Source organism: Aquarana catesbeiana, linkage group LG08 (genome assembly GCF_042186555.1).
Source record: "Aquarana catesbeiana isolate 2022-GZ linkage group LG08, ASM4218655v1, whole genome shotgun sequence".
Classification (NCBI taxonomy): domain Eukaryota; kingdom Metazoa; phylum Chordata; class Amphibia; order Anura; family Ranidae; genus Aquarana; species Aquarana catesbeiana.
Genome location: NC_133331.1, coordinates 292,245,271 through 292,268,827, shown reverse-complemented (window position 1 = coordinate 292,268,827; position 23,557 = coordinate 292,245,271). Strand labels below are relative to the sequence as shown.

General features: G+C 45.4%; 2 protein-coding genes across 2 annotated transcripts in view; one reads left to right on the top strand and one right to left on the bottom strand.

Annotated features, from left to right (window-relative positions):
• The window catches only part of LOC141104954 (gastrula zinc finger protein XlCGF53.1-like), a 255,234-nt gene that overhangs the window by 195,242 nt on the left and 36,435 nt on the right, over window positions 1-23,557 (top strand). The gene's annotated exons all lie outside the window — the stretch shown is intronic.
• Window positions 1-23,557, bottom strand: part of LOC141106798 (uncharacterized) — a 50,474-nt gene that overhangs the window by 19,404 nt on the left and 7,513 nt on the right. The window contains 6 exon segments of the mRNA XM_073597725.1: window positions 4,630-6,692; window positions 7,298-7,433; window positions 7,589-7,810; window positions 7,891-8,088; window positions 8,169-8,357; window positions 8,447-8,653. Of these exon segments, the coding sequence (XP_073453826.1) occupies window positions 4,630-6,692; window positions 7,298-7,433; window positions 7,589-7,810; window positions 7,891-8,088; window positions 8,169-8,357; window positions 8,447-8,653 (3,015 nt within the window).

Genomic DNA, 23,557 nt, shown 5'->3' with positions numbered 1-23,557 from the left:
ATAAATAATTAAAAAAAATAATAATATAATAATAATTAAATAAATTTCCCCACGATTCACTATCGCTCAATTCTGCAAGTGTTCTAATTTATTATCGCTGTTTTCTAGCTGGTCTAACGCCACTTTTGACGTAAAGGGACACTTTTTTGGTTGCTATGGACAATCTCCAGTTTCCAGGCAGAAAGAACAGTATATATATAATATAAAACTGCATGCAGGGCATTGGACAAAGCACTGAGGGCAAAAGGGATGTGAAATGATTTCATACAGTACTGTAATCTGTAAGATTACAATACTGTATGTGTTATGGTTTTTACATTTTTTGAATTTGCCACCAGGCTCCGCCCCCGTGTGTCGTGACGCTCGCAGGGAACAGAGTCTGGCACAGAGAGGCTTCGGGCGGAGGACAGAGCCCGCAGACACAGCGGGGGGACATCGCAGGATCCTGGGGACAAGGTAAGTAACACTGCACCAGGATCCTGAGATGTAATCCCGAGTGTGGCTCGGGGTTACCGCTAATTGTGCTGAAATTTAACCCCGTGCCACACTCCGGAACACCGTCAGGGAAGCTACCAATAATAAATCTATCACAAATGTAATGCGCTAGGTTGGTACACCTTCTGTTCCTGGTTTTTGCAGCATTTTTCCTGGGTTTTCCCTTCGGGGGAAGCAAAGATGGTGCAAATATTGGATTAACTGAAGATCTCTGATTGATTTTTTTTCAGTGCGCTTCTCTCGAGCGCAGGAGATTGGTCTTTTTTGTCTGCATTTGTGGGGAAGAGGTCCTTGTCCTCATTAATATGACAAGGCGTTTTGCCAGGGGGGCTGCCTGGTAAGGTACCCTCCCCATGTTGAAGTTTTAGAAGAGGCATTTGGGGGGGGGGGGCTGTTTCTGGGATGGCTGGATAGATATATAAATGTGTAGAAAAGGAGGGTATTAGGGTTGATAGACGAGGTGAGGTAAGGTGGGGCATTCGAAGAGGGGTGAAGTAAGAGAATATGGGGGAAGGTTAAGTCAGTAAATAATGAGAACCCTCAATTACATATCAACAGCAAAAAATAGTTGCAAATTAGCTTAATACACAAAATCCAGCAACCTGCTGAGCAGAATGGGAGATGTTGATGTTTTCAGGGATGAGACTGGAGTTGCAGCTTGACAACTCACAAGACTAAGCTGTTTGTATGCATGCTGATCCTCTTGTTCAGAAAGACACGGGACATAGAAAAGATGGAGGGGGGTTTCTCCATGTTAGATGTCATGTGAAAGTGAGGAAGAAAGATGATCTTGTGGTTGGAGATGTGGTCAGTGTTCCAGAAACACAGCTTGACTCCTCACAAGACTGGGCTGTTTGCATACATGCTGATCCTCTTGTTTAGAGGAACACAGGACATAGAAAAGATGGAGGAGGGTTTCTCTATGTTAGATGTGATGTGAAAGTGAGGAAGATGATCTTGTGGTTGGAGATGTGATTGGTGTTCCAGAAACATGACTTGACTACTCACAAGGCTGGACTGTTTGTATTCATGCTGATCCTCTTGTTTATAGGGACACGAGACATAGAAAAGATGGAGGGAGGTTTCTCTATGTTAGATGTGATGCGAACGTGAGGAAGAAAGATGATGATGTGGTTGGAGGTGGTGATGGTGCGGAGGAGGAATTACGGGTGGAATGATAGACGGGTCTATGAACCGATGGACGTATCATTGGAGTCTACTACAGACGTCCTAAGATTTATGAGAAGGGGGAGAGTCGGCTGTTCCAACAAGTACAAGCCGGTAAAACCAAACTACTAAAACACAAGATTAAGACTAAAACTAAAACCTACAGGATGGACCTTAGTTGTAGTGTTAGAAAAAGGAATAAAGGAAAAGAAAAGAACATTTCATCATACAAATCTGAAGGCCGACTTTTATTAATCAACTTTCAAAGAACATCAACGTAATTATGAAATGTCGTCATATTTTTTCAACTTTCAACCAGAAGGTGGCACTCTACAAGCAAATAAAACTGCCTGTTAACAAGCTGATAACTACTGAACTATAATTGTCATTCCTAGTCTGATCTCTTCAACTACAAGTAATATCTAGCTCCTTGCCTGTCATGATGTCTTCCATTGAAGCTTCTGCTGAAGATAAGGAGATCAGACTACACTGCTAGAGGGACTCAACCAGCAGTGACACCTCCTCCTTCTCTCTCCTAGAGGGACCCAACCAGCAGTGACACCCCCTTCTTCTCTCTCCTAGAGGGACCCAACCAGCAGTGACACCCCCCTCCTCCTCTCTCCTAGAGGGACCCAACCAGCAGTGACACCCCCTCCTCCTCTCTCCTAGAGGGACCCAACCAGCAGTGACACCCCCTCCTTCTCTCTCCCAGAGGGACCCAACCAGCAGTGACACCCCCTCCTTCTCTCTCCTAGAGGGACCCAACCAGCAGTGACACCCCCTCCTCCTCTCTCCTAGAGGGACCCAACCAGCAGTGACACCCCCTCCTTCTCTCTCCTAGAGGGACCCAACCAGCAGTGACACCCCCTCCTTCTCTCTCCTAGAGGGACCCAACCAGCAGTGACACCCCCTCCTTCTCTCTCCTAGAGGGACCCAACCAGCAGTGACACCCCCTCCTTCTCTCTCCTAGAGGGACCCAACCAGCAGTGACACCCCCTCCTTCTCTCTCCTAGAGGGACCCAACCAGCAGTGACACCCCCTCCTTCTCTCTCCTAGAGGGACCCAACCAGCAGTGACACCCCCTTCTTCTCTCTCCTATAGGGACCCAACCAGCAGTGACACCGCCTCCTTCTCTCTCCCAGAGGGACCCAACCAGCAGTGACACCCCCTCCTTCTCCCTCCTAGAGAGACCCAACCAGCAGTGACACGCCCTCCTTCTCTCTCCTAGCGGGACCCACCCAGCAGTGACACCCCCTCCTTCTCTCTCCTAGAGGGACCCAACCAGCAGTGACACCCCCTCCTTCTCTCTCCTAGAGGGACCCAACCAACAGTGACACCCCCTCCTTTTCTCTCCTAGAGGGACCCAACCAGCAGTGACACCCCTTCCTTCTCTCTCCTAGAGGGACCCAACCAGAAGTGACACCCCCTCCTTCTCTCTCCTAGAGGGACCCAACCAGCAGTGACACCCCCTTCTTCTCTCTCCTATAGGGACCCAACCAGCAGCGACACCCCCTCCTTCTCTCTCCCAGAGGGACCCAACCAGCAGCGACACCCCCTCCTTCTCTCTCCTAGAGGGACCCAACCAGCAGTGACACCCCCTCCTTCTCCCTCCTAGAGGGACCCAACCAGCAGTGACACCCCCTCCTTCTCTCTCCTAGAGGGACCCAACCAGCAGTGACACCCCCTCCTTCTCCCTCCTAGAGGGACCCAACCAGCAGTGACACCCCCTCCTTCTCCCTCCTAGAGAGACCCAACCAGCAGTGACACCCCCTCCTTCTCTCTCCTAGAGGGACCCACCCAGCAGTGACACCCCCTCCTTCTCTCTCCTAGAGGGACCCAACCAGCAGTGACACCCCCTCCTTCTCTCTCCTAGAAGGACCCAACCAGCAGTGACACCCCCTCCTTCTCTCTCCTAGAGGGACCCAACCAGCAGTGACACCCCCTCCTTCTCTCTCCTAGAGGGACCCAACCAGCAGTGACACCCCCTCCTTCTCTCTCCTAGAGGGACCCAACCAGCGGTGACACCCCCTCCTTCTCTCTCCTAGAGGGACCCAACCAGCGGTGACACCCCCTCCTCTCTCCTAGAGGGACCCAACCAGCAGTGACACCCCCTCCTTCTCTCTCCTAGAGGGACCCAACCAGCAGTGACACCCCCTCCTTCTCCCTCCTAGAGGGACCCAACCAGCAGTGACACCCCCTCCTTCTCCCTCCTAGAGAGACCCAACCAGCAGTGACACCCCCTCCTTCTCTCTCCTAGAGGGACCCAACCAGCAGTGACACCCCCTCCTTCTCTCTCCTAGAGGGACCCAACCAGCAGTGACACCCCCTCCTTCTCTCTCCTAGAGGGACCCAACCAGCAGTGATACCCCCTCCTTCTCCCTCCTAGAGGGACCCAACCAGCAGTGACACCCCCTCCTTCTCTCTCCTAGAGGGACCCAACCAGCAGTGACACTCCCTCCTTCTCTCTCCTAGAGGGACCCAACCAGCAGTGACACCCCCTCCTTCTCTCTCCTAGAGGGACCCAACCAGCAGTGACGCCCCCTCCTTCTCTCTCCTAGAGGGACCCAACCAGCAGTGACACCCCCTCCTTCTCTCTCCTAGAGGGACCCAACCACCAGTGACACCCCCTCCTTCTCTCTCCTAGAGGGACCCAACCAGCAGTGACACCCCCTCCTTCTCTCTCCTCGCAGAGGAAGACAGACAGAACTTTGAAGTCTTTAGTGATCTCTGATTTCCTTATAAAGTGTTTCTTCCATGATAAAGATCAGAGGAGCGCTCAGCCACGTGTTTTCTGAGGTGTATATCAAGGTGTGCTTCTTCCCAGTGTGAGATCTCTGATCTACAGCAAAATATGGTCCATATAGAAGACATTTCCCGCACTCAGGACACTAATACATCTCGAGGGTAGTGTGGGTTGTCTGATGTCTGGTAAGATAAGATTTTTGTGAAAAACATTTCCCGCACTCAGGACAGGGATACGGCTTCTTGTTTGTGTGATCTCTGATGTACAGAAAGATTGATCTTCTGTGAAAAACATTTCCCGCACACGGGGCAAGAATACGGCTTCTCCCGTGTGTGAGATCTGTAATGTGCAGCCAGTCTGGATTTACGAATAAAACCTTTCCCGCACACAGAACAGGAAAACGGCTTCTCACCTGTGTGAGATCTCTGATGATTAACAAGGTCTGATTTTTGTGCATAACTTTTTCCGCACTCAGGACAGGAATACGGCTTCTCCCCCGTGTGTACTCTCTCATGACTGATAAGACTGGACCTTACTGAAAAACATTTCCCGCACTTGGGGCAGGGATATGGCTTCTCACCCGTGTGTACTCTCTGATGATTGGAAAGGCTGCCCTTATCTGAAAAACACTTCTGGCACTCAAGGCAGGAATACGGCTTCTGTCCTGTATGAGATCTCTGATGTACAACAAGTCCTGTTTTCTGTGTAAAACATTTCCCGCACTCGGGGCAGGAATACGGCTTCTCACCTGTGTGGAACCTTTGATGTTTGGAAAGATTGCTCTTATCTGAAAAACTTTTCCCGCACTCAAGGCACAAATACGGCTTCTCCCCCGTGTGCGATCTTTGGTGTATAACAAGCTCCGATTTCTGTGGAAAACATTTCCCGCACTCAGAGCAGGCAAACGGCTTCTCACTCATGTGCGATATCTGATGTCTGGACAATTTGCTTTTCTCCGAAAATAATTTTCCACACTCAGAACAGGAATACGGCTTCTCTCCAGTGTGGGATCTGTAATGTATATTAAGTTCTGATTTCTGAAGATAACACTTCCCGCACTCAGAACAAGAATAGGGCTTCTCCCTCATGTGCAATCTCTGATGTTTAGAGAGCTTGGCCTTTTCGGAAAAGCATTTCCCGCACTCAGAACAGCAATACGGCTTCTCGCCCGTGTGCGTTCGCTCATGTCTGGAAAGACTGGACTGCTGAGAAAAACATTTCCCGCACTCAGTGCACAAATACGGCTTCTCCCCCGTGTGCAACCTCTGATGTACGGAAAGGTGGACCTTATGCAAAAAACATTTCCCACACTCAGGGCAGGAATATGACCTCTCCCCTGTGTGGGATTTTTGATGTAGATCAAGGTCGGATTTCTGTGAGAAACATTTACCGCACTCAGGGCAGGAATGCAGCTTCTCCCCCGTGTGAGTTCTGTAATGTGCGTCCAGTTTGGATTTACAAACAAAACATTTTCCACACTCAGAACAGGAATACGGCTTCTCGCCCGTGTGTAATCTCTGGTGTCTGGAAAGATGGGACTTCCGCGAGAAACATTTCCCGCACTCAGGACAGGAATGTGGCTTCTCACCCGTGTGCAATCTCTGATGTCTGGAAAAATGAGATTTGTGTGTAAAACATTTCCCGCACTCGTCACAGGTAAAGGGCTTCTCCCCCGTGTGAGATCTGTAATGTATGTCTAGGCTCGATTTATTTAAGAAACACGTCTTACACTCGGGGCAGGAATATGGCTTCTCCCCCGTGTGTAATTTCTGATGTCTGGAAAGATGGTAGTTCCGTGAGAAACACTTCCCGCACTCAGGGCAGGAATATGGCCTCTCCCCAGAGTGTGATCTCTGATGTCTGGAAAAATGGGATTTGAGAGAAAAACATTTCCCACACTCCTCACAGGAAAACGGCTTCTCCCCCGTGTGAAATCTGTAATGTATGGCAAGTTCTGATTGGTGCAGAAAACATTTCCCGCACTCAGGACAGGAATGAAGGTTCACCCCCGTGTGAGACCTCTGATGGAAAGAAAGGCTAAATTCAGAGCTAAAACTTCCCCCACATTCAGGACAGGAAAATGTCTCCTCCCCCTGAATCCCGGCACCATCCCTCACAGTACGAGGTTGCTCAGAGTCAGAGGGATTCCATGGTCTATCCACACTGTGAAGTCCACCATCCATAGTGGAGATCATTGTCTTTTCTCCTCCACAATCTCCTGTGATGTCCTGATCTCGTATTCTCCATAAAATGGGACAATCCTTTGAAGGTTTCTCCATGGCTTGTCCTGGAAAAATATAATAGATATGAGAGGGTTAGTTCACTTCCATCAAGATTCCATCTGGATCAGGTAGATATGAGTGAGCAGATGTTCTCTGTGGATGTCCCAACCAGCTGGGACTCTCCCCCCTTTTCAGTCAAAGGGCCTTTGGTCCTCCTGCCAGATCACTTCTACATTTACACAGCCTTGTCAGAAGAGCAGGAACCAATGGGGACTGGGAGGTCCATGCTCTTTACATAACCACAAGCCTAGGCACTGGGTCATGTGACCTCTGATAGACAAGAGGGTCAAAGTTCAGACTTGCAGACCCTTTACCATAGAACAAGTGACCATAGGACAAGGCTTCTGGTGATATGCAGCAATGGAGGGAGTCTGATCGAAGAGGGACCAACCTAAGAAAGGCTCAATCTGTGTTATCATATCTGTGCTACTGTAACTAGGAGTGACACACAATCTAATACTGCCAGCTGAACCCCAGGACAGGTATCAGTACAGGGAGGTGACCATTATCAACCCATTATTGGCTGATATAACTCAGCTCCCGCCCTACTCTGGACCAATCAGTGTGCAGTAACAGAGCAGAGATAATAGAAGAATATATTATGGGTCACCTGTGCTGATCTCTGTAGAAGTGTCCTCCTCTATGAATGTCCTCGTCATTCCAGCCTCCTCCGTATATTGCTGATCATCCCTCACATACGTCTCTTCTACTTCACCCTCAACTTTCATGTTCATCAGATCTTCACCCTAAACCAAGAGAATGGCAGAAAATAACATCTGTAACATAGAAGTATTTATGATGTGAGATCACATAGAAAATATCATCTTGTAGAGTCCACACATCGTCTCCACACGTCAGAGTGTTCAATCACTTTATGTTCCCGACCCTCAACTCCACCTACCTGATGATGGTGAGGGATGGTGTGACCTTCCTGTGTGGAATCCCAGGAATACAGAGGATGAGGACATCTCTCTGGTGGGTTCATGGTATTAGGTGTTTCCATCATAATGTCCTTGTAGAGAACCTTGGGTCCTTCAGAAAGTTCCTTCATCATACCATACTCCTCCTCCTCTTTATACTCTTCTTTAACATCAATATAATTATAATCCCAGAGGTTTCCATTCTGAACATATACAATGACATTTAATGTAACAAACATGCTTGTGTATAAATCAAAACTTGTAGCAATTGTTCCTCATCTACCTGATGATGGTGAGGGATGCTGTGACCTTCCTGTGTGGAATACAGAAGAAGGGGACATCTCTCTGGTGGGTTTCTGTTATTAGGTGGCTCCATCATATCCTTCTGTCCTCTAGAAAGCTCCTTCATCCCACCATATTCCTCATCCTCCCCTTTATACTCTTCTTTAGGAACAATATTATCATCCCCCACATTTCCATTCTGGATAAATAATAAAACATTCAATGTAACAAACATGCTTGTGTATAAATTATAAATATCAGTGATTGTTTCTTATCTACCTGATCATGGCGAGGAATGGATGGACATCTCTCTGGTGGGTTTCTGTAGCTGGATGACTCCACCATGGTGTCCTGGTACAAATCTTTGTGTCCTTTTGGAATCTTTGACTCCTCCAAAATCCCATCCTCATCCTCTTCCTCTTTTATCTCTTCTTTAACCACAACTTTAGAATATCTCAGGTTTCCACTCTGAATATATAATACAAATGACATCAATGGTAACAATGCAGATAATGTACAGATCCTAATGATACTATCAGTGATTGTTCCTCATCTACCTGATGATGGTGAGGGATGGTGTGACTTTCCTGTGAGGAATCCCCGGAATACAGAGGACGGGGACATCTTTCTGGTGGGTTCCTGGTATTAGGTGGCTCCATCATAACCTTGCGTCCTACTGAAAACTCCTTCATCACTCCATACTCCACATCCTCCTCGTTATACTCTTTTTTAGGAACAATATTATCATCCCTGAGGTTTCCACTCTGCAATATATTACAAAACAGTCATTGTAATAAACATGTTTGTGTATAAATCATAACTACCAATAATTGTTCCTCATCTACCTGATGATGGTGAGGGATGGTGTGACCTTCCTGTGTGGAATCCCGGGAATACAGAGGACGGGGACATCTCTCTGGTGGGTTCCCATTACTGGATCCATCTGTAGGAAACACACACACTGACTGAATACATTGTTTCTATGTGTTTATCAGATGATGGGGGATCTAGGTGGACCCTCCGTACTGCCCTCTCCTTTACAATAAAGTCTCTTCTTACCCGGTGATGTGAGGGGCGGCTGATTGTCCATCATGACGTCCTTGTAGAGATCCTTGTGTCCTTCTAAATACTCCCACTCCTCCATGGAGAAATAGACAGTGACATCCTGGCACCTTATAGGAACCTGACACACACAATGATACAGTCAGCATCCAGACACATCCCTTGTCTGTTACTGGATAATGTCCCAGAATTCCCAGAATCCTCCTCACCTCTCCTGTCAGCAGCTCCATCATCTTCTTGGTGACTTCTAGAACCTTCTGCGTGTTGTGTCTTGTAGGGATCAGGGATGGAGATGGGGGGATGGTGATGGGTTTTGGGATTTTCGAGGATCTTGTGACATTTTCAGTAGATTTCCTCATTACTTCTGTACAGTTCTGTGTTATAGAAAGATAAATATTACTCTACCATAATTCCTCACCTCTATGGTCAGCAATAGATTTTTTTTTTTTTTTTTAACAAGAGCATTTATTAAAACATTTTTTGTAAATCATTATTACAACAACTGAGGTACAAAGCAAGCCAACCAGAAGACCAGCCAACCAGGAGACCAGCCAACCAGAAGACCAGCCAACCAGGAGACCAGCCAACCAGGAGACCAGCCAACAAGGAGACTAGCCAACCAAGAGACTAGCCAACCAGGAGACTAGCCAACCAGGAGACCAGCCAACCAGGAGACCAGCCAACCAGAAGACCAGCCAACCAGAAGACCAGCCAACCAGAAGACCAGCCAACCAGAAGACCAGCCAACCAGAAGACCAGCCAACAAGAAGACCAGCCAACCAGAAGACCAGCCAACCAGAAGACCAGCCAACCAGAAGACCAGCCAACCAGGAAACCAGGAAACCAGCCAACCAGGAGACCAGCCAATCAGAAGACCAGCAAACCAGAAGACCAGCCAGCTAGGAGACCAGCCAACCAGAACACCAGCCAACCAAAAGACCAGCCAACTAGAATACCAGTCAACCAGAAGACCATCCAATCAGAAGACCAGCATAACAAGAGAGTCATTACAGATGTAGGGTTAGAATCTGCATAATTCAAACCAGGGTTTTCCAACCGAGGTGCTGCGCCACCCATAGTTTACTATGCTTCAGTTAAGACTAATTAACAATGTTTCCTGGCACAAAATAAGAGCTGAATCAGAAGGTTAAATCAAGGGTAAAAAAAACCCCAAAAAGTCCATATACTTTATAGTCTATATGGAGTCCATAAGTAAAATAGAGAATACATACACATATGTGTGTGCATAGGAGAGATGAGAGGCAGCAGCTGTCCTCAGAATATAGCCAGCTCTGTGACAAAAACAAGAAAGGGGAGAAAGGGGAAGCGCCACCTAAGTGTAGAGGTTAGAAACATATTTAACCGCTTGGCATTATCAGTTGACATCATTATTACAACAAATGAGGTACAAAGCAAGCCAACCAGAAGACCAGCCAACCAAAAGATCAGCCAACCAAAAGACCAGCCAACCAAAAGACCAGCCAACCAGAAGACCAGCCAACCAGAAGACCAGCCAACCAGAAGACCAGCCAGCCAGAAGACCAGCCAACCAAAAGATCAGCCAACCAAAAGATCAGCCAACCAAAAGATCAGCCAACTAGTAGATCAGCAAACCAGAAGACCAGCCAACCAGAAGACCAGCCAACTAGAAGACCAGCCAAACCAGAAGACCAGCATGCCAAGAGAGTCATTACAGATGTAGTGTTAGAATCTGCATAATTCAAACCAGGGTTTTCCAACCGAGGTGCCGCTGCACCAATAGCTTACTATGCTTCAGTTAAGACTAATTAACAATGTTTCCTGGCACAAAATACGAGCTGAATCAGAAGGTTAAATCAAGGGTAAAAAAAACCCCAAAAAGTCCATATACTTTATAGTGTATATGGAGTCCATAGGTAAAATAGAGAATACATACACATATGTGTGTGCATAGGAGAGATGGGAGGCAGCAGCTGTCCTCAGAGTATAGCCAGCTCTGTGACAAAAACAAGAAAGGGGAGAAAGGGGAAGCACCAGCTAAGTGTAGAGGTAAAACACGTATTTAACCACTTGCAGACCGCTCCCCGTCATTATATGTCGGCACTTTGACGTAGAGTATTGATGTTATGGCAGCAGATAGCTGCCATAACCCCAGTATATTCTTAAACAGCAGACGGTCCGCTTTCAGATAAAAGTGGTCCCTGCAGCGGATTCGCCACAGCGGATTCGGTGGCGGGAAAGGTGCCATCCCCCTCCTGCCTCGCTCCAGTGGTCTCCACCGCTTACCGGAGTGGCGGAAACTATTGGGTCCTTTCCCCCGCCAGGCATGAAGTTGAGTGAGGGAAAGATGGCCTCCACTCGGCTCCATACCATTGGATGAAGGAAGCAATGTCAAAACGTCACTTCTGCCCAATGGTCTTAAAGGGGAATTTTTTATTTTTTTTTTTTCAATAAAATACTTTTTTTTTATTGCATTTTAGTGTAAATATGAGAGGTGAGGTCTTTTTGACCCCCAGATCTCATATTTAAGAGTTCCTGTCATGCTTTTTTTCTATTACAAGGGATGTTTACATTCCTTATAATAGGAATAAAAGCGACCCAATTTTTTTTTTTTTTAAATGGACAGTGTAAAAGTAAAAAATAAAAAGTAAAATAAATAAGAAGAGAAAATAAAATAAAATGTAAAGTGCCCCTCCCGCCGAGCTCACACACAGAAGCGAACGCATACGTAAGTTGCGCCCGCATATGAAAACGGTGTTCAAACCACACACATGAGGTATCGCCGCGATCGTTTGAGTGAGAGCAATAATTCTAGTCCTAGACCTCTTCTGTAACTCAAAGCTGGTAACCTGTAGACATTTTTAAACGTCGCCTATGGAGATTTTTAAGTGCCAAGGTTTGTCGCCATTCCACGAGTGGGCGCAATTTTGAAACATGACATTTTGGGTATCAATTTACTCGGCATAACATTATCTTTCACAATATAAAAAAAAAACTGGGTGAACTTTACTGTTGTCTTAATTTTTAATTTAAAAAAAGTGTATTTTTTTTTTCCAAAAAAAATTGCGCTTGTAAAACCGCTGCGCAAATACGGTGTGACATAAAGTATTACAACAACCACTATTTTATTCTCTAGGGCAGTGGTCTCCAAACTGCAGCCAGATGTGGCCCTTTGCTTGCCTTTATCCGGTCTTTGTGGAATTATTCCTGCCACGGACACCAACAATTGGGCAAAATTCCTTCCACCGCCACCAACAATTGGGCAAAATTCCTTCCACCGACACCAACAATTGGGCAAAATTCCTTCCACCAACAATTGGGCATAATTCCTTCCACCGACAATTGGGCATAATTCCTTCCACCGACACCAACAATTGGGCAAAATTCCTTCCACCGACACCAACAATTGGGCAAAATTCCTTCCACCGACACCAACAATTGGGCAAAATTCCTTCCACCAACAATTGGGCGAAATTCCTTCCACCGACAATTGGGCATAGGTCCTTCCACCGACACCAACAATTGGGCAAAATTCCTTCCACCGACACCAACAATTGGGCAAAATTCCTTCCACCGACACCAACAATTGGGCAAAATTCCTTCCACCGACACCAACAATTGGGCATAATTCCTGCCACTGACACCAACAATTGGGTATAATTCCTACCACCGACACCAACAATTGGGCATAATTCCTTAAACTGACACCAACAATTAGGCATAATTCCTTCCACCGACACCAACAATTGGGCATAATTCCTGCCACTGACACCAACAATTGGGTATAATTCCTGCCACTGACACCAACAATTGGGCATAATTCCTTAAACTGACACCAACAATTGGGCATAATTCCTTCCACCGACACCAACAATTGGGCAAAATTCCTTCCACTGACACCAACAATTGGGCATAATTCCTGCCACTGACACCAACAATTGGGCATAATTCCTTCCACTGACACCAACAATTGGGCATAATTCCTTCCACTGACACCAACAATTGGGCAAAATTCCTTAAACTGACACCAACAATTGGGCATAAATCCTTCCACCGACACCAACAATTGGGCATAATTCCTTCCACCGACACCAACAATTGGGCATAATTCCTTAAACTGACACCAACAATTGGGCATAATTCCTTAAACTGACACCAACAACTGGGCAAAATTCCTTCCACCGACAGCAACAATGGGGCATAATTCCTCCCAATGACGCCAACTATTTCTTCCCTAATACCAAAGATCGGGCCTTATTTACTCCAACTGGGCCAAGTCCGGCACCCCTAAAGTCTGAAGGACAGTAAACTGGCCCTTTTTTTTAGAAAGTTTGGAGACCCCGATCTAGGGCGTCTGAAAAAAAAAAAAAAAAAAAATATATATATATAATATAATGTTTGGGTGTTCTAAGTAATTTTCTAGCAAAGAAAAAACTGATTTTAACTTGTAAACAACAAGTTTGAAAAAAAATAGACCCGGTCCTTGGTTATGGTTAATGCGCAAGTATTAAAAATCACTTACAGGATCATAAATTATGACAGGCTCATAAAAACCAAAGGAGGGGGGAAATGCCATGCATCAATGTCCTTCCGGATTCCTTGTCATTCTCAGGGCTGTGTGGGGGATGTATGAAAGGATCCTCTAAGCGTCCTGTGGCCACCAGGAAGCGACAACCAACGTGGAACGTGTCCGGAGAGGAGGTCGCCGGAAACAAAAGATGGCCGGGGGCTAGACAGGCGCAGGGTAGGCTACGCGCTCGGAGCTTCAGCTCCTTCTACAGGCTTCTGAACACAGGAGTAACCGGTACAGATCACTCACTGTCTTCGTTCAGAAAGGAAAGGGGCTGGTAAATTAAATATTTTCTGGCCCCTTCCCCCCTGGGGCTCCGTCCTGAAAAATCCCCGGGTGCCAGGAAGCAGGGGAAATTGGCACTGCACAGGGTGATTAAAAAAGGGTCTTTTTTTTTTTCTTTAACATGCGATTGCCCTTCCAGTGCTCCTTGCTGTGAGGACCAGTTATAGGTAGGGGCAGTGACCTTTTTTTTGTATCGTTGACATATTGGTCAGGCAACGCACTGACACGTTTGCTGCCATTGTGCTGGGTGTTTAGTGTGTTCCTGCACCTTTAAGGAAGCTTGGGCTCCCTCCAGTCATCTGCCCTTCATCTATCCACCAGAATACATCATGTGTTCCCAGTGTGGAGACTCTTCAAAGTTAATGTGTGCAACTAAACCCCTGTTTTTAACGCATACTGTTAGACGGGTTAATTCGGTTGGTCGTAGGCCGGTTGGCAAGTTGAGCTTGGAAACTACTTGGTTTTATTTGACGTAGAAGGAAGTTGGCCATGCCGCAGTTGTAGGTATCTAAAAAAAACATGCAATTTGGAAGGGAAAATCTACGCTTAAATTGATCAAAGGAGAAGAGAGAATACATTTCAGCAGCTTGATACCATGGTGGGCCCAAAGGGCCGGGGCCAGGACTGAGAGTTCAGCTACACATAGTTACATAGTACGTGAGATTGAAAAAAGACACAAGTCCAACCTATGTGTGTGATTATGTGTCAGCATTACATTATATATCCCTGTATGTTGCGGTCATTCAGGTGCTTATCTAATAGTTTCTTGAAGCTATCAATGCTCCCCGCTGAGACCACCGCCTGTGGAAGGGAATTCCACATCTTTGCCGCTCTTACAGTAAAGAACCCTCTACGTAGTTTAAGGTTAAACCTCTTTTCTTCTAATTTTAATGAGTGGCCACGAGTCTTATTAAACTCTCTTCCGCAAAAAAGTTTTATCCCTATTGTGGGGTCAACAGTACGGTATTTATACATTGAAATCATATCCCCTCTCAAGTATCTCTTCTCCAGAGAGAATAAGTTCAGAGCTCGCAACCTTTCCTCATAACTAAGATCCTCCAGACCCTTTATTAGCTTTGTTGCCCTTCTTTGTAGTCGCTCCATTTCCAGTACGTCCTTCCTGAGGACTGGTGCCCAGAACTGGACAGAATACTCCAGGTGCGGCCGGACCAGAGTCTAGTAGAGCGGGAGAATTATCGTTTTATCTCTGGAATTAATCCCCTTTTTAATGCCAATATTCTGTTTGGTTTGTTAGCAGCAGCTTGGCATTGCATGCCATTGCTGAGCCTATCATCTACTAGGACCCCCAGGTCCTTTTCCATCCTAGATCCCCCCAGAGGTTCTCCCCCCAGTGTATAGATTGCATTCATATTTTTGCCACCCAAATGCATTATTTTACATTTTTCTACATTGAACCTCATTTGCCATGTAGTTGCCCCTCCCCCATTAATTTGTTCAGATCTTTTTGCAAGGTTTCCACATCCTGCGGAGAAGTTATTGCCCTGCTTAGCTTAGTATCGTCTGCAAATACAGAGATTGAACTGTTTATCCCATCCTCCAGGTCGTTTATGAACAAAATAAATAGGATTGGTCCCAGCACAGAACCCTGGGGGACCCCACTACCCACCCCTGACCATTCTGAGTACTCCCCATTTATCACCACCCTCTGAACACGCCCTTGTAGCCAGTTTTCAATCCATGTACTCACCCTATGGTCCATGCCAATGGACCTTACTTTGTACAGTAAACGTTTATGGGAAACTGTGTCAAATGCTTTTGCAAAATCCAGATACACCACGTCTACGGGCCTTCCTTTATCTAGATGGCAACTCACCTCCTCATAGAAGGTTAATAGATTGGTTTGGCAAGAACGATTCTTCATGAATCCATGCTGATTACTGCTAATGATATCATTCTTATTACTAAAATCTTGTATATAGTCCCTTATCATCCCCTCCAAGAGTTTACATACTATTGATGTTAGGCTAACTGGTCTGTAATTCCCAGGGATGTATTTTGGGCCCTTTTTAAATATTGGTGCTACATTGGCTTTTCTCCAATCAGCTGGTACCATTCCAGTCAGTAGACTGTCTGTAAAAATAGACATGTGCACACTGAAATATTTTGTTTCGGAATTTCGTTTTCGTCTGAAAAACTCCCGAAATTCGTTTTTATTTATTTCATTTTTCGTTAAATATTGCATTAGTCCGAAAATCCAAATTAAGGTAGAATCTGTCATTGAAGGCTTATTGTGTCTGTCGAATGTTCAAAGAAGATTCGACGGAGCAGCTAAACTGTACAACGCCGTATAGTTTACCTGCTCTGTCGAATCTTCTTAGAACTTTCAACAGACACCATAAGCCAAAGTACGTGTGTACTTAGTTCTAGATATTTTACTGCTCCTCCTCTTTGGTTACAATCAGCCAATAACATTCATCATCATCATTATTTTTATTTATCTTTTCTCCCCTACGTCGAATCTTTCCTCCCCTACGTCGAATCTTTCCTCCCCTACGTCGAATCTTTTCTCTCTATGTAGAATAATCTTGGACTAATAGAGCTAAGGTTAGGCACATTCGACCACAGGTTTGATGGACACAGATTGTTATTGTCATCATCATGTCGAATCTCCTATCTATATCGAACTGTTGTAGCAATGAAAACGAAAATAAAGCATTTGTTTATGTCGGATCTTTCGTTTTTCGGACTCTGCACTTTCGTTATCGTTTGTTAAAACGATAACGAAAATACCTGAAATTCGGACGAAAACGAATGCACATGTCTAAAAATTAGAAACAACAGTCTGGCAATCACTTGACTGAGTTCCCTAAGTAACCTCGGATGCAAGCCATCTGGTCCCGGTGATTTATTAATGTTAAGTTTCTCAAGTATAATTTTAATTCCGTCCTCTGTTAACCATGTAGGTGCTTCCTGTGTTGTGTCATGAGGATAAACACTGCAGTTTTGGTTACTGAAGCCCCCCGATTCACTCGTGAAGACTGAGGAGAAGAATAAATTCAATACCTTTGCCATCTCCCCATCCTTTGTAACCAGATGTCCTTCCTCATTCTTTATGGGGCCAATATGGTCTGTCCTCCCTTTTTTACTGTTTACATACTTAAAGAATTTCTTGGGATTTTTTTTGCTCTCCTCCGCTATGTGTCTTTCATATTCTATCTTAGCTGTCCTATTTGCACCCTTACATTTCTTGTTGCATGCTTTATAAAGTCTGAATGCTGATGATGATCTCTCAACTATGTATTTTTTGAAGGCCTTCTCCTTTGCTTTTATATACATTTTTACATTGGAGTTAAGCCATCCAGGACTTTTGTTCGCTCTTTTAAATGTACTACCCAATGGGATGCATTGACTAATGCTCTTATTTAATATGCTCTTAAAGCAAACCCATCTCTTCTCTGTGGTCTTTGTTCCTAATATTTTATCCCAATTTATGCCTTTTAGCAAGGTTTGTAGTTTAGGGAAGTTGGCTCTTTTGAAATTCAGTGTCTTTGTATTCCCTTTATGTTTCCTATTTGTGTGATTTATACTGAAACTAATTGACCTGTGATCCCTGTTACCTAAATTGCCCCGTATTTCCACATCCGTGATCAGGTCTGTATTGTTGGTAATTAGTAGATCTAGAAACGCTTTGTTTCTAATTGGTGCATCTACCATCTGAACCATAAAATTGTCCTGCAAGACATTAAGGAACTGGCGAGCCTTAAATGAATGCGCGGTTCCCTTCGCCCAGTCTATGTCTGGATAATTAAAATCCCCCATTATGATAACACTTCCCATCCCTACTGCTAATCCAATTTGTGATAGGAGATCCGTCTCCACTTCCTCCCTCAGGTTAGGGGGCCTATAGCATACTCCCAGTATTATTTTCCCCTTAGCTTCATCCCTTTGGAGCTCTACCCATAAGGATTCCACCTCCTCCCTAGCTCCCCTAGTGATGTCATCTCTCACATTCACTTGTACATTATTCTTGATATATAGGCATACCCCTCCCCCTTTTTTACCCTCTCTATCCTTGCGGTATAGGGTATACCCTTGAATGTTTGCCAGCCAATCATGAGAGCTGTTGAACCAGGTCTCTGAAATTCCCACAAAATCCAAATCCTCCTCGTACAACAGTATCTCTAGTTCACCCATCTTGTCCGCCAGGCTCCTGGCATTGGTGAACATGTCACATAGTTTAGACCGGTCACATACTATCCTCCAATTGGGTGTTCTGAGATTGCAGTTAGGACTTGTTACTATACTTGCCTTGGGTTTTTGTGCTTTCGTCAACCTACCACTAATGCCCCCAATACTACCCTCTGGAATATGTTCCGTGCTGACTATCTCTGCCTCTGGACCCTCCCCCGTTGCCTAGTTTAAAAACCCCTCTAACTTTTTGGCCATCTTCATTCCCAGCTGATCTGCAAAGCTCTTTATTTATTCTCCAGGGATTGGCCACGATGTGCCTGATTCAGCAAAGGATGCACATCTCCGTCCAATGATATGATTACAATGTGGTCAGACTTATAGCTCCTCCTACAAGTTATATAATAGAGTTTTGAATGTTTTACTAGTAAGGCTCACCGACACACTATGGATATGGTTATCTATGGGTCAGATGTAACCCTTTCATTACACTCACCTCTCCAGTCATCAGGCTGAGGATCTCCAGGGTGAGGTTCAATATCGTCTCATTCCAGGAAAATCCCTTCCTTGCAATCGTCACAAAACTCAAATTCTGCTGATTGTCCATCATGACGTCCTTGTAGAGATCCTTGTGTCCTTCTAAATACTCCCACTCCTCCATGGAGAAATAGACAGTGACATCCTGACACCTTATAGGAACCTGACACACACAATGATACAGTCACCATCCAGACACATCCCTTGTCTGTTACTGGATAATGTCCCAGAATTCCCAGAATCCTCCTCACCTCTCCTGTCAGCAGCTCCATCATCTTCTTGGTGACTTTTAGAATCTTCTCCATGTTGTGTCTCTCAGGTTTTAGGGAGTCACATGGAGGCACTGTGATGGTCATATGATCACCGGACTTCATAGGAGGAAATCTCTGTATTGGAGAACCAATAGGAATATCATGTTAGAATCCCAGAATCCTCCTCACCTCTCCGGTCAGGTCTGTGTTTTATTAATAGAGATAAGAGTGATGTCATGTGACCTCCCAGAATCCCCCTCACTTCTCCGGTCAGGTCTGTGTTTTATTAATAGAGATAAGAGTGATGTCATGTGACCTCCCAGAATCCTCCTCACCTCTCCGGTCAGGTCTGTGTTTTATTAATAGAGATAAGAGTGATATCATGTGACCTCCCAGAATCCTCCTCACCTCTCCGGTCAGGTCTGTGTTTTATTAATAGAGATAAGAGTGATGTCATGTGACCTCCCAGAATCCTCCTCACCTCTCCGGTCAGGTCTGTGTTTTATTAATAGAGATAAGAGTGATGTCATGTGACCTCCCAGAATCCTCCTCACCTCTCCGGTCAGGTCTGTGTTTTATTAATAGAGATAAGAGTGATATCATGTGACCTCCCAGAATCCTCCTCACCTCTCCGGTCAGGTCTGTGTTTTATTAATAGAGATAAGAGTGATGTCATGTGACCTCCCAGAATCCTCCTCACCTCTCCGGTCAGGTCTGTGTTTTATTAATAGGGATAAGAGTGATGTCATGTGACCTCCCAGAATCCTCCTCACCTCTCCGGTCAGCAGGTAGATGATCTCCAGGGTGAGGTTTAGTATCATCTCAGTCATGTGACTCCGGTCCTCCTCCATCCTCAGTGATGTGGTCATGTGACTCTGGTCAGCCTCCATCATCCTTGATGTGGTCATGTGACTTCAATTCTCACTGATGTGGTCATGTGATCTATGCGTGTTTCTCTGTAGATGGATAGAGGACAATTGTCTGAACTGTATTACTTGGACAATATTAGGATAGGGATAAATAAGGGTTGATAGGCAGGCTGTGTGAATTGGCACACATAGATTGGGTTACTTCGTGTTTGTTGTGTTTCTTGCTACTGGCAAACCTGTTATATTTTGTTCTACCTCCCTAATCAGAAAGGACACCTGCTTTATCTCTGAATTATTTTTGCTTCAGACAAGGAACAATCAATAGGATCTTTCTTTAATTCATTTCTTTCTCTAACCTTTCCTTCTGCCCCTTGCTGAATGTAAAACAACAACACCAACCAACAATAAATACTATTACAGTGTGGCCTGTTGACGTTGCCTCAATACTACAAGACCCTAGAATGTACCAACTGGCAGACCATTGAAGAGTTTGCTTCCTGGTTTCCAGGCCTAGGCAAATGATGTCATACATCCCAAGAGTATTCAGGAAGGAAGAAGGGGGTTTTCTCAGCCAAGCACACCCTCCCGACCGCATTCCTGAGCTAATGGTGGATGGACTCCGGGAAGTAAATGCCACATGAATTATGTGCTCTTACTCAAGATGGTCACGACCAGTGATCCCATGGATGGATGGATGAGTGAGTTTGATTTGAACATTAAAAATGAACTAAATTGCATTTTTGGTTTTAGGTTTGCAGATACAGTGTAATTCTGCTTTAAGACTAATGCAATTGTTCCTGTCCTAAAGAGCTCAAGAGAGTTATGTCTGAATGCCTATCACCAAATAGTACCAAGCCTTTTAATTATGAAGCACTCCAAAAGGCTGTTCAGGGTACACACGAAGAAGACCATTGCCTTCAGAGTAGACCCTCAAAATGCCCAAAGTCTTCAGGGTAGACCCTCGAAATGCCCATAGTCTTCAGAGAAAACTCTATGCCCATAGTCTTCAGAGTAGACCCTCAGAATGCCCATAGTCTTCAGAATAGACCCTCGGAATGCTCATAGTTTTTAGAGAAGACCCTCGGAATGCTCATAGTTTTCAGAGTAGACCATCAGAATGCCCATAGTTTTCAGAGTAGACCATCAGAATGCCCATAGTTTTCAGAGAAGACCCTCAGAATGCCCATAGACCTTAGTGTAGACCCTTAGAATGCCCATAATCTTCAGCGTAGACCTCCATCAAGATGCCTACAGACAAAACCAACCAAAGCCATTTCTCCGGTAGTTCATCTGGCTCTTACTCACATGGAGCATAAGGATACTTCTGTTAGACTGCTTTTTTTGGATTCTTGTTATGCTTCTATATTCCTATTCCACAAACCTCACTAGATAAACTGACTTGACTGGGAATTAGCTCACTTTTGTTCCAACAGGTAGAGGACTTTTTAACAAAGAAGTCCCAGTCTATTAGAAATACTGTGAATTCTTTCTCTTCCATCATTCTCATTACCAGTTCCCCCGGGACGTATCTTTAACACCTTAATGTAGGCTCTGCTGACCTACAATTGCTTAGCCAAGTATCTGAGTGATCGTATTACGAAGTTCTCAGATGACACGCCACTAGTAGGACCCGTCATTGTGATGAATCCATGTACGGTTAGAACATTTTACATTACATAGAACATTTTTTATAGAGGTCTATACATCACTCGTAAAAAGGTGGACAACTGAGGAAAGAGGGAGTTCCAGAATTAAGAGAATGTTCCGGCCCCGTAAGTGGAGAAATGTTCAGACCCTGAAGGGGTTAATCTAGGTTTCCACACTATATATGTGTGTATCATCATCTGCTGGAGATAAAAGACGTCACAGTGACTATTGAGGAAGAGGACGGACATGACGGGGGGGTTACTGGGTGTAAATAGAAAATAAGATCTTATTACCTCCTCTGCTGCCACTTCCAGCAATGTCTTCTCTCTACTTCCTCCCGCTTCACCTTTCACCTGGAACTTCCTATTTATACATGACATCACTTCCTGTCTGCAACTGACATCACTTCCTGTCTTCCATAGAGACTAGCTGTCTGGGTAGTGAGATTACCACCTTGTGGAGCTCAGAGGAACTGCATCTCCGAGAAAAGTCTCGCGCAAACATGGCTGTGTGTGTGTATGTACTGTATAGCCTTATAGATGGGGTTATCTCCACTCCCACCAAGGGGGATGGAAATATATTATTCGGAATGAGAAGAATAATGTAAATACCTTGGGTTTTGCAGCAAAGCTGATTATGGAAATTGAATTGCTCCCTATATGGCACAGCTTAGGAGACGTTTGCTTGCAAAAACCTTGATGAAAATCCTTCCATGTGGCTTTGCAAGCCCTTTGATGCTTACCATTCATCCAAAGAAGGCTTAGGCAGTGGTGGAAAGGATGATGTGGGTCACCCCCTCACTGTCCTCATCTGATGTACCCAGCAGCGCTTAGTTCACCTCTACTGCAGTAGAGCAGCCAGAAAGGACCCCATGTTCCAGTGCAGATGGGATGAGATGAAAATATGTTTATAAGATTTTTTTCTTTTGATACGTTGAGTGTATATGGTAGAGTAGAGTCTAAACCAGGTTTTTATTAGTTGTTTTGGTGTGTAGATGAGATGGGAAATCACCCATTCCCTTTCAGCATGTTCCACCTCCGAAACATATGTAGCAAGGTCTCTGACCTTGTCCAGTCTAATGAGAACTTTCCAAGTCAGAGATAGCTGACATCCTAGTAGTGGGTTGTGAGGCATAGTGGGTGCAAAGATGATGAAAGCCATTGGGCGCCAGACACTTCTTGGATGTAAAAGAGGTTTTATTTCTCTTAACAGTCCTTTTTGTATTTTTTGGGGGAAAGAGGGTTAGGGCCAGGACACTCTTAAGTAGTTGTAAATTCTATTGGCAGACCCCGAGAGTTTAATAAGAGGACAGACATGCAATGAAAGGCCTCAGCAAGGTGCCACATTTGCACATGCAGGAATGCTGTCTCCTATGGCAAGTCTTTAACAGTTCCTAACTCAAACGTATCAGTTCCTTCAGCTTCACTACAACTGCTTCTTGTAGTTCCTCAACACTGAGCTTCCGCTCTCTCACTAGACCCTCTGAATCCCTTGAGCTCTTCCAACCTTTGCGGGGGTATCTCCCTCAAGCGTCACCCCCGCTTCTCTGCTGGATCCCTAGCTTGGCACTCCAGATACTTCTCAAGCTTCACCCCCGCTGACCGGTTTGGTCCCTGGTTTGACACACAAGGCTACTCTGCAAGCTTTACCTCCGCTGGTTGGGTCCCTGACTTGATCACCGCCTGAAGTTTCCTGATTCTCCACCATGCCCGTTCGGAGAGAATACTGCTCCGGTACTTGCTTCAGTTACTCACTGTGGACTGCAAGCCGCAATCCCAACCCTGCGCTGCTCTCTTCCTTCTGGATAGGCCCTCAGACAGCCTTGCAGCCAGACGCCCCTTAGATAGACCCAATCTCCGGCCTAGCAGCCCGGGGCACACGACACCTATTCACCCAGACAGCCATCCGGGTGGCACAGAACATAGATCACTTGACTCCACCCAAATAGATAGGCTCTCCCAGCAGGCCGAGGGATTCAAGAAAACCCCTGCCCATTGGCTGAGATACCCCATATACTCATAATCTGACCTTGCGATGCCCTTCTCGTATCTAGTACCACCCAGTGCCCGGCCACCTAGTGGCAGAAGAGAAAAGTGCAACAAGGCCAAACTTAGGGAAAAGTCACTAGATCTCTAACAATCAACCAGGATAACTATTCCAGGCAAGTAAATTTTTGAGGAGCAACCCTGCCTAAATCCCTGGTTGCTACATCCTCCCCCTGCCCACAAAACTACGTCTCAGAGTTTGCAGAAAAATCATTTTTAAGCTCTCAAGCCTGAGAGCGAGTGTCCTGGCAAAAACTGGGATGGGTAGGGAAAC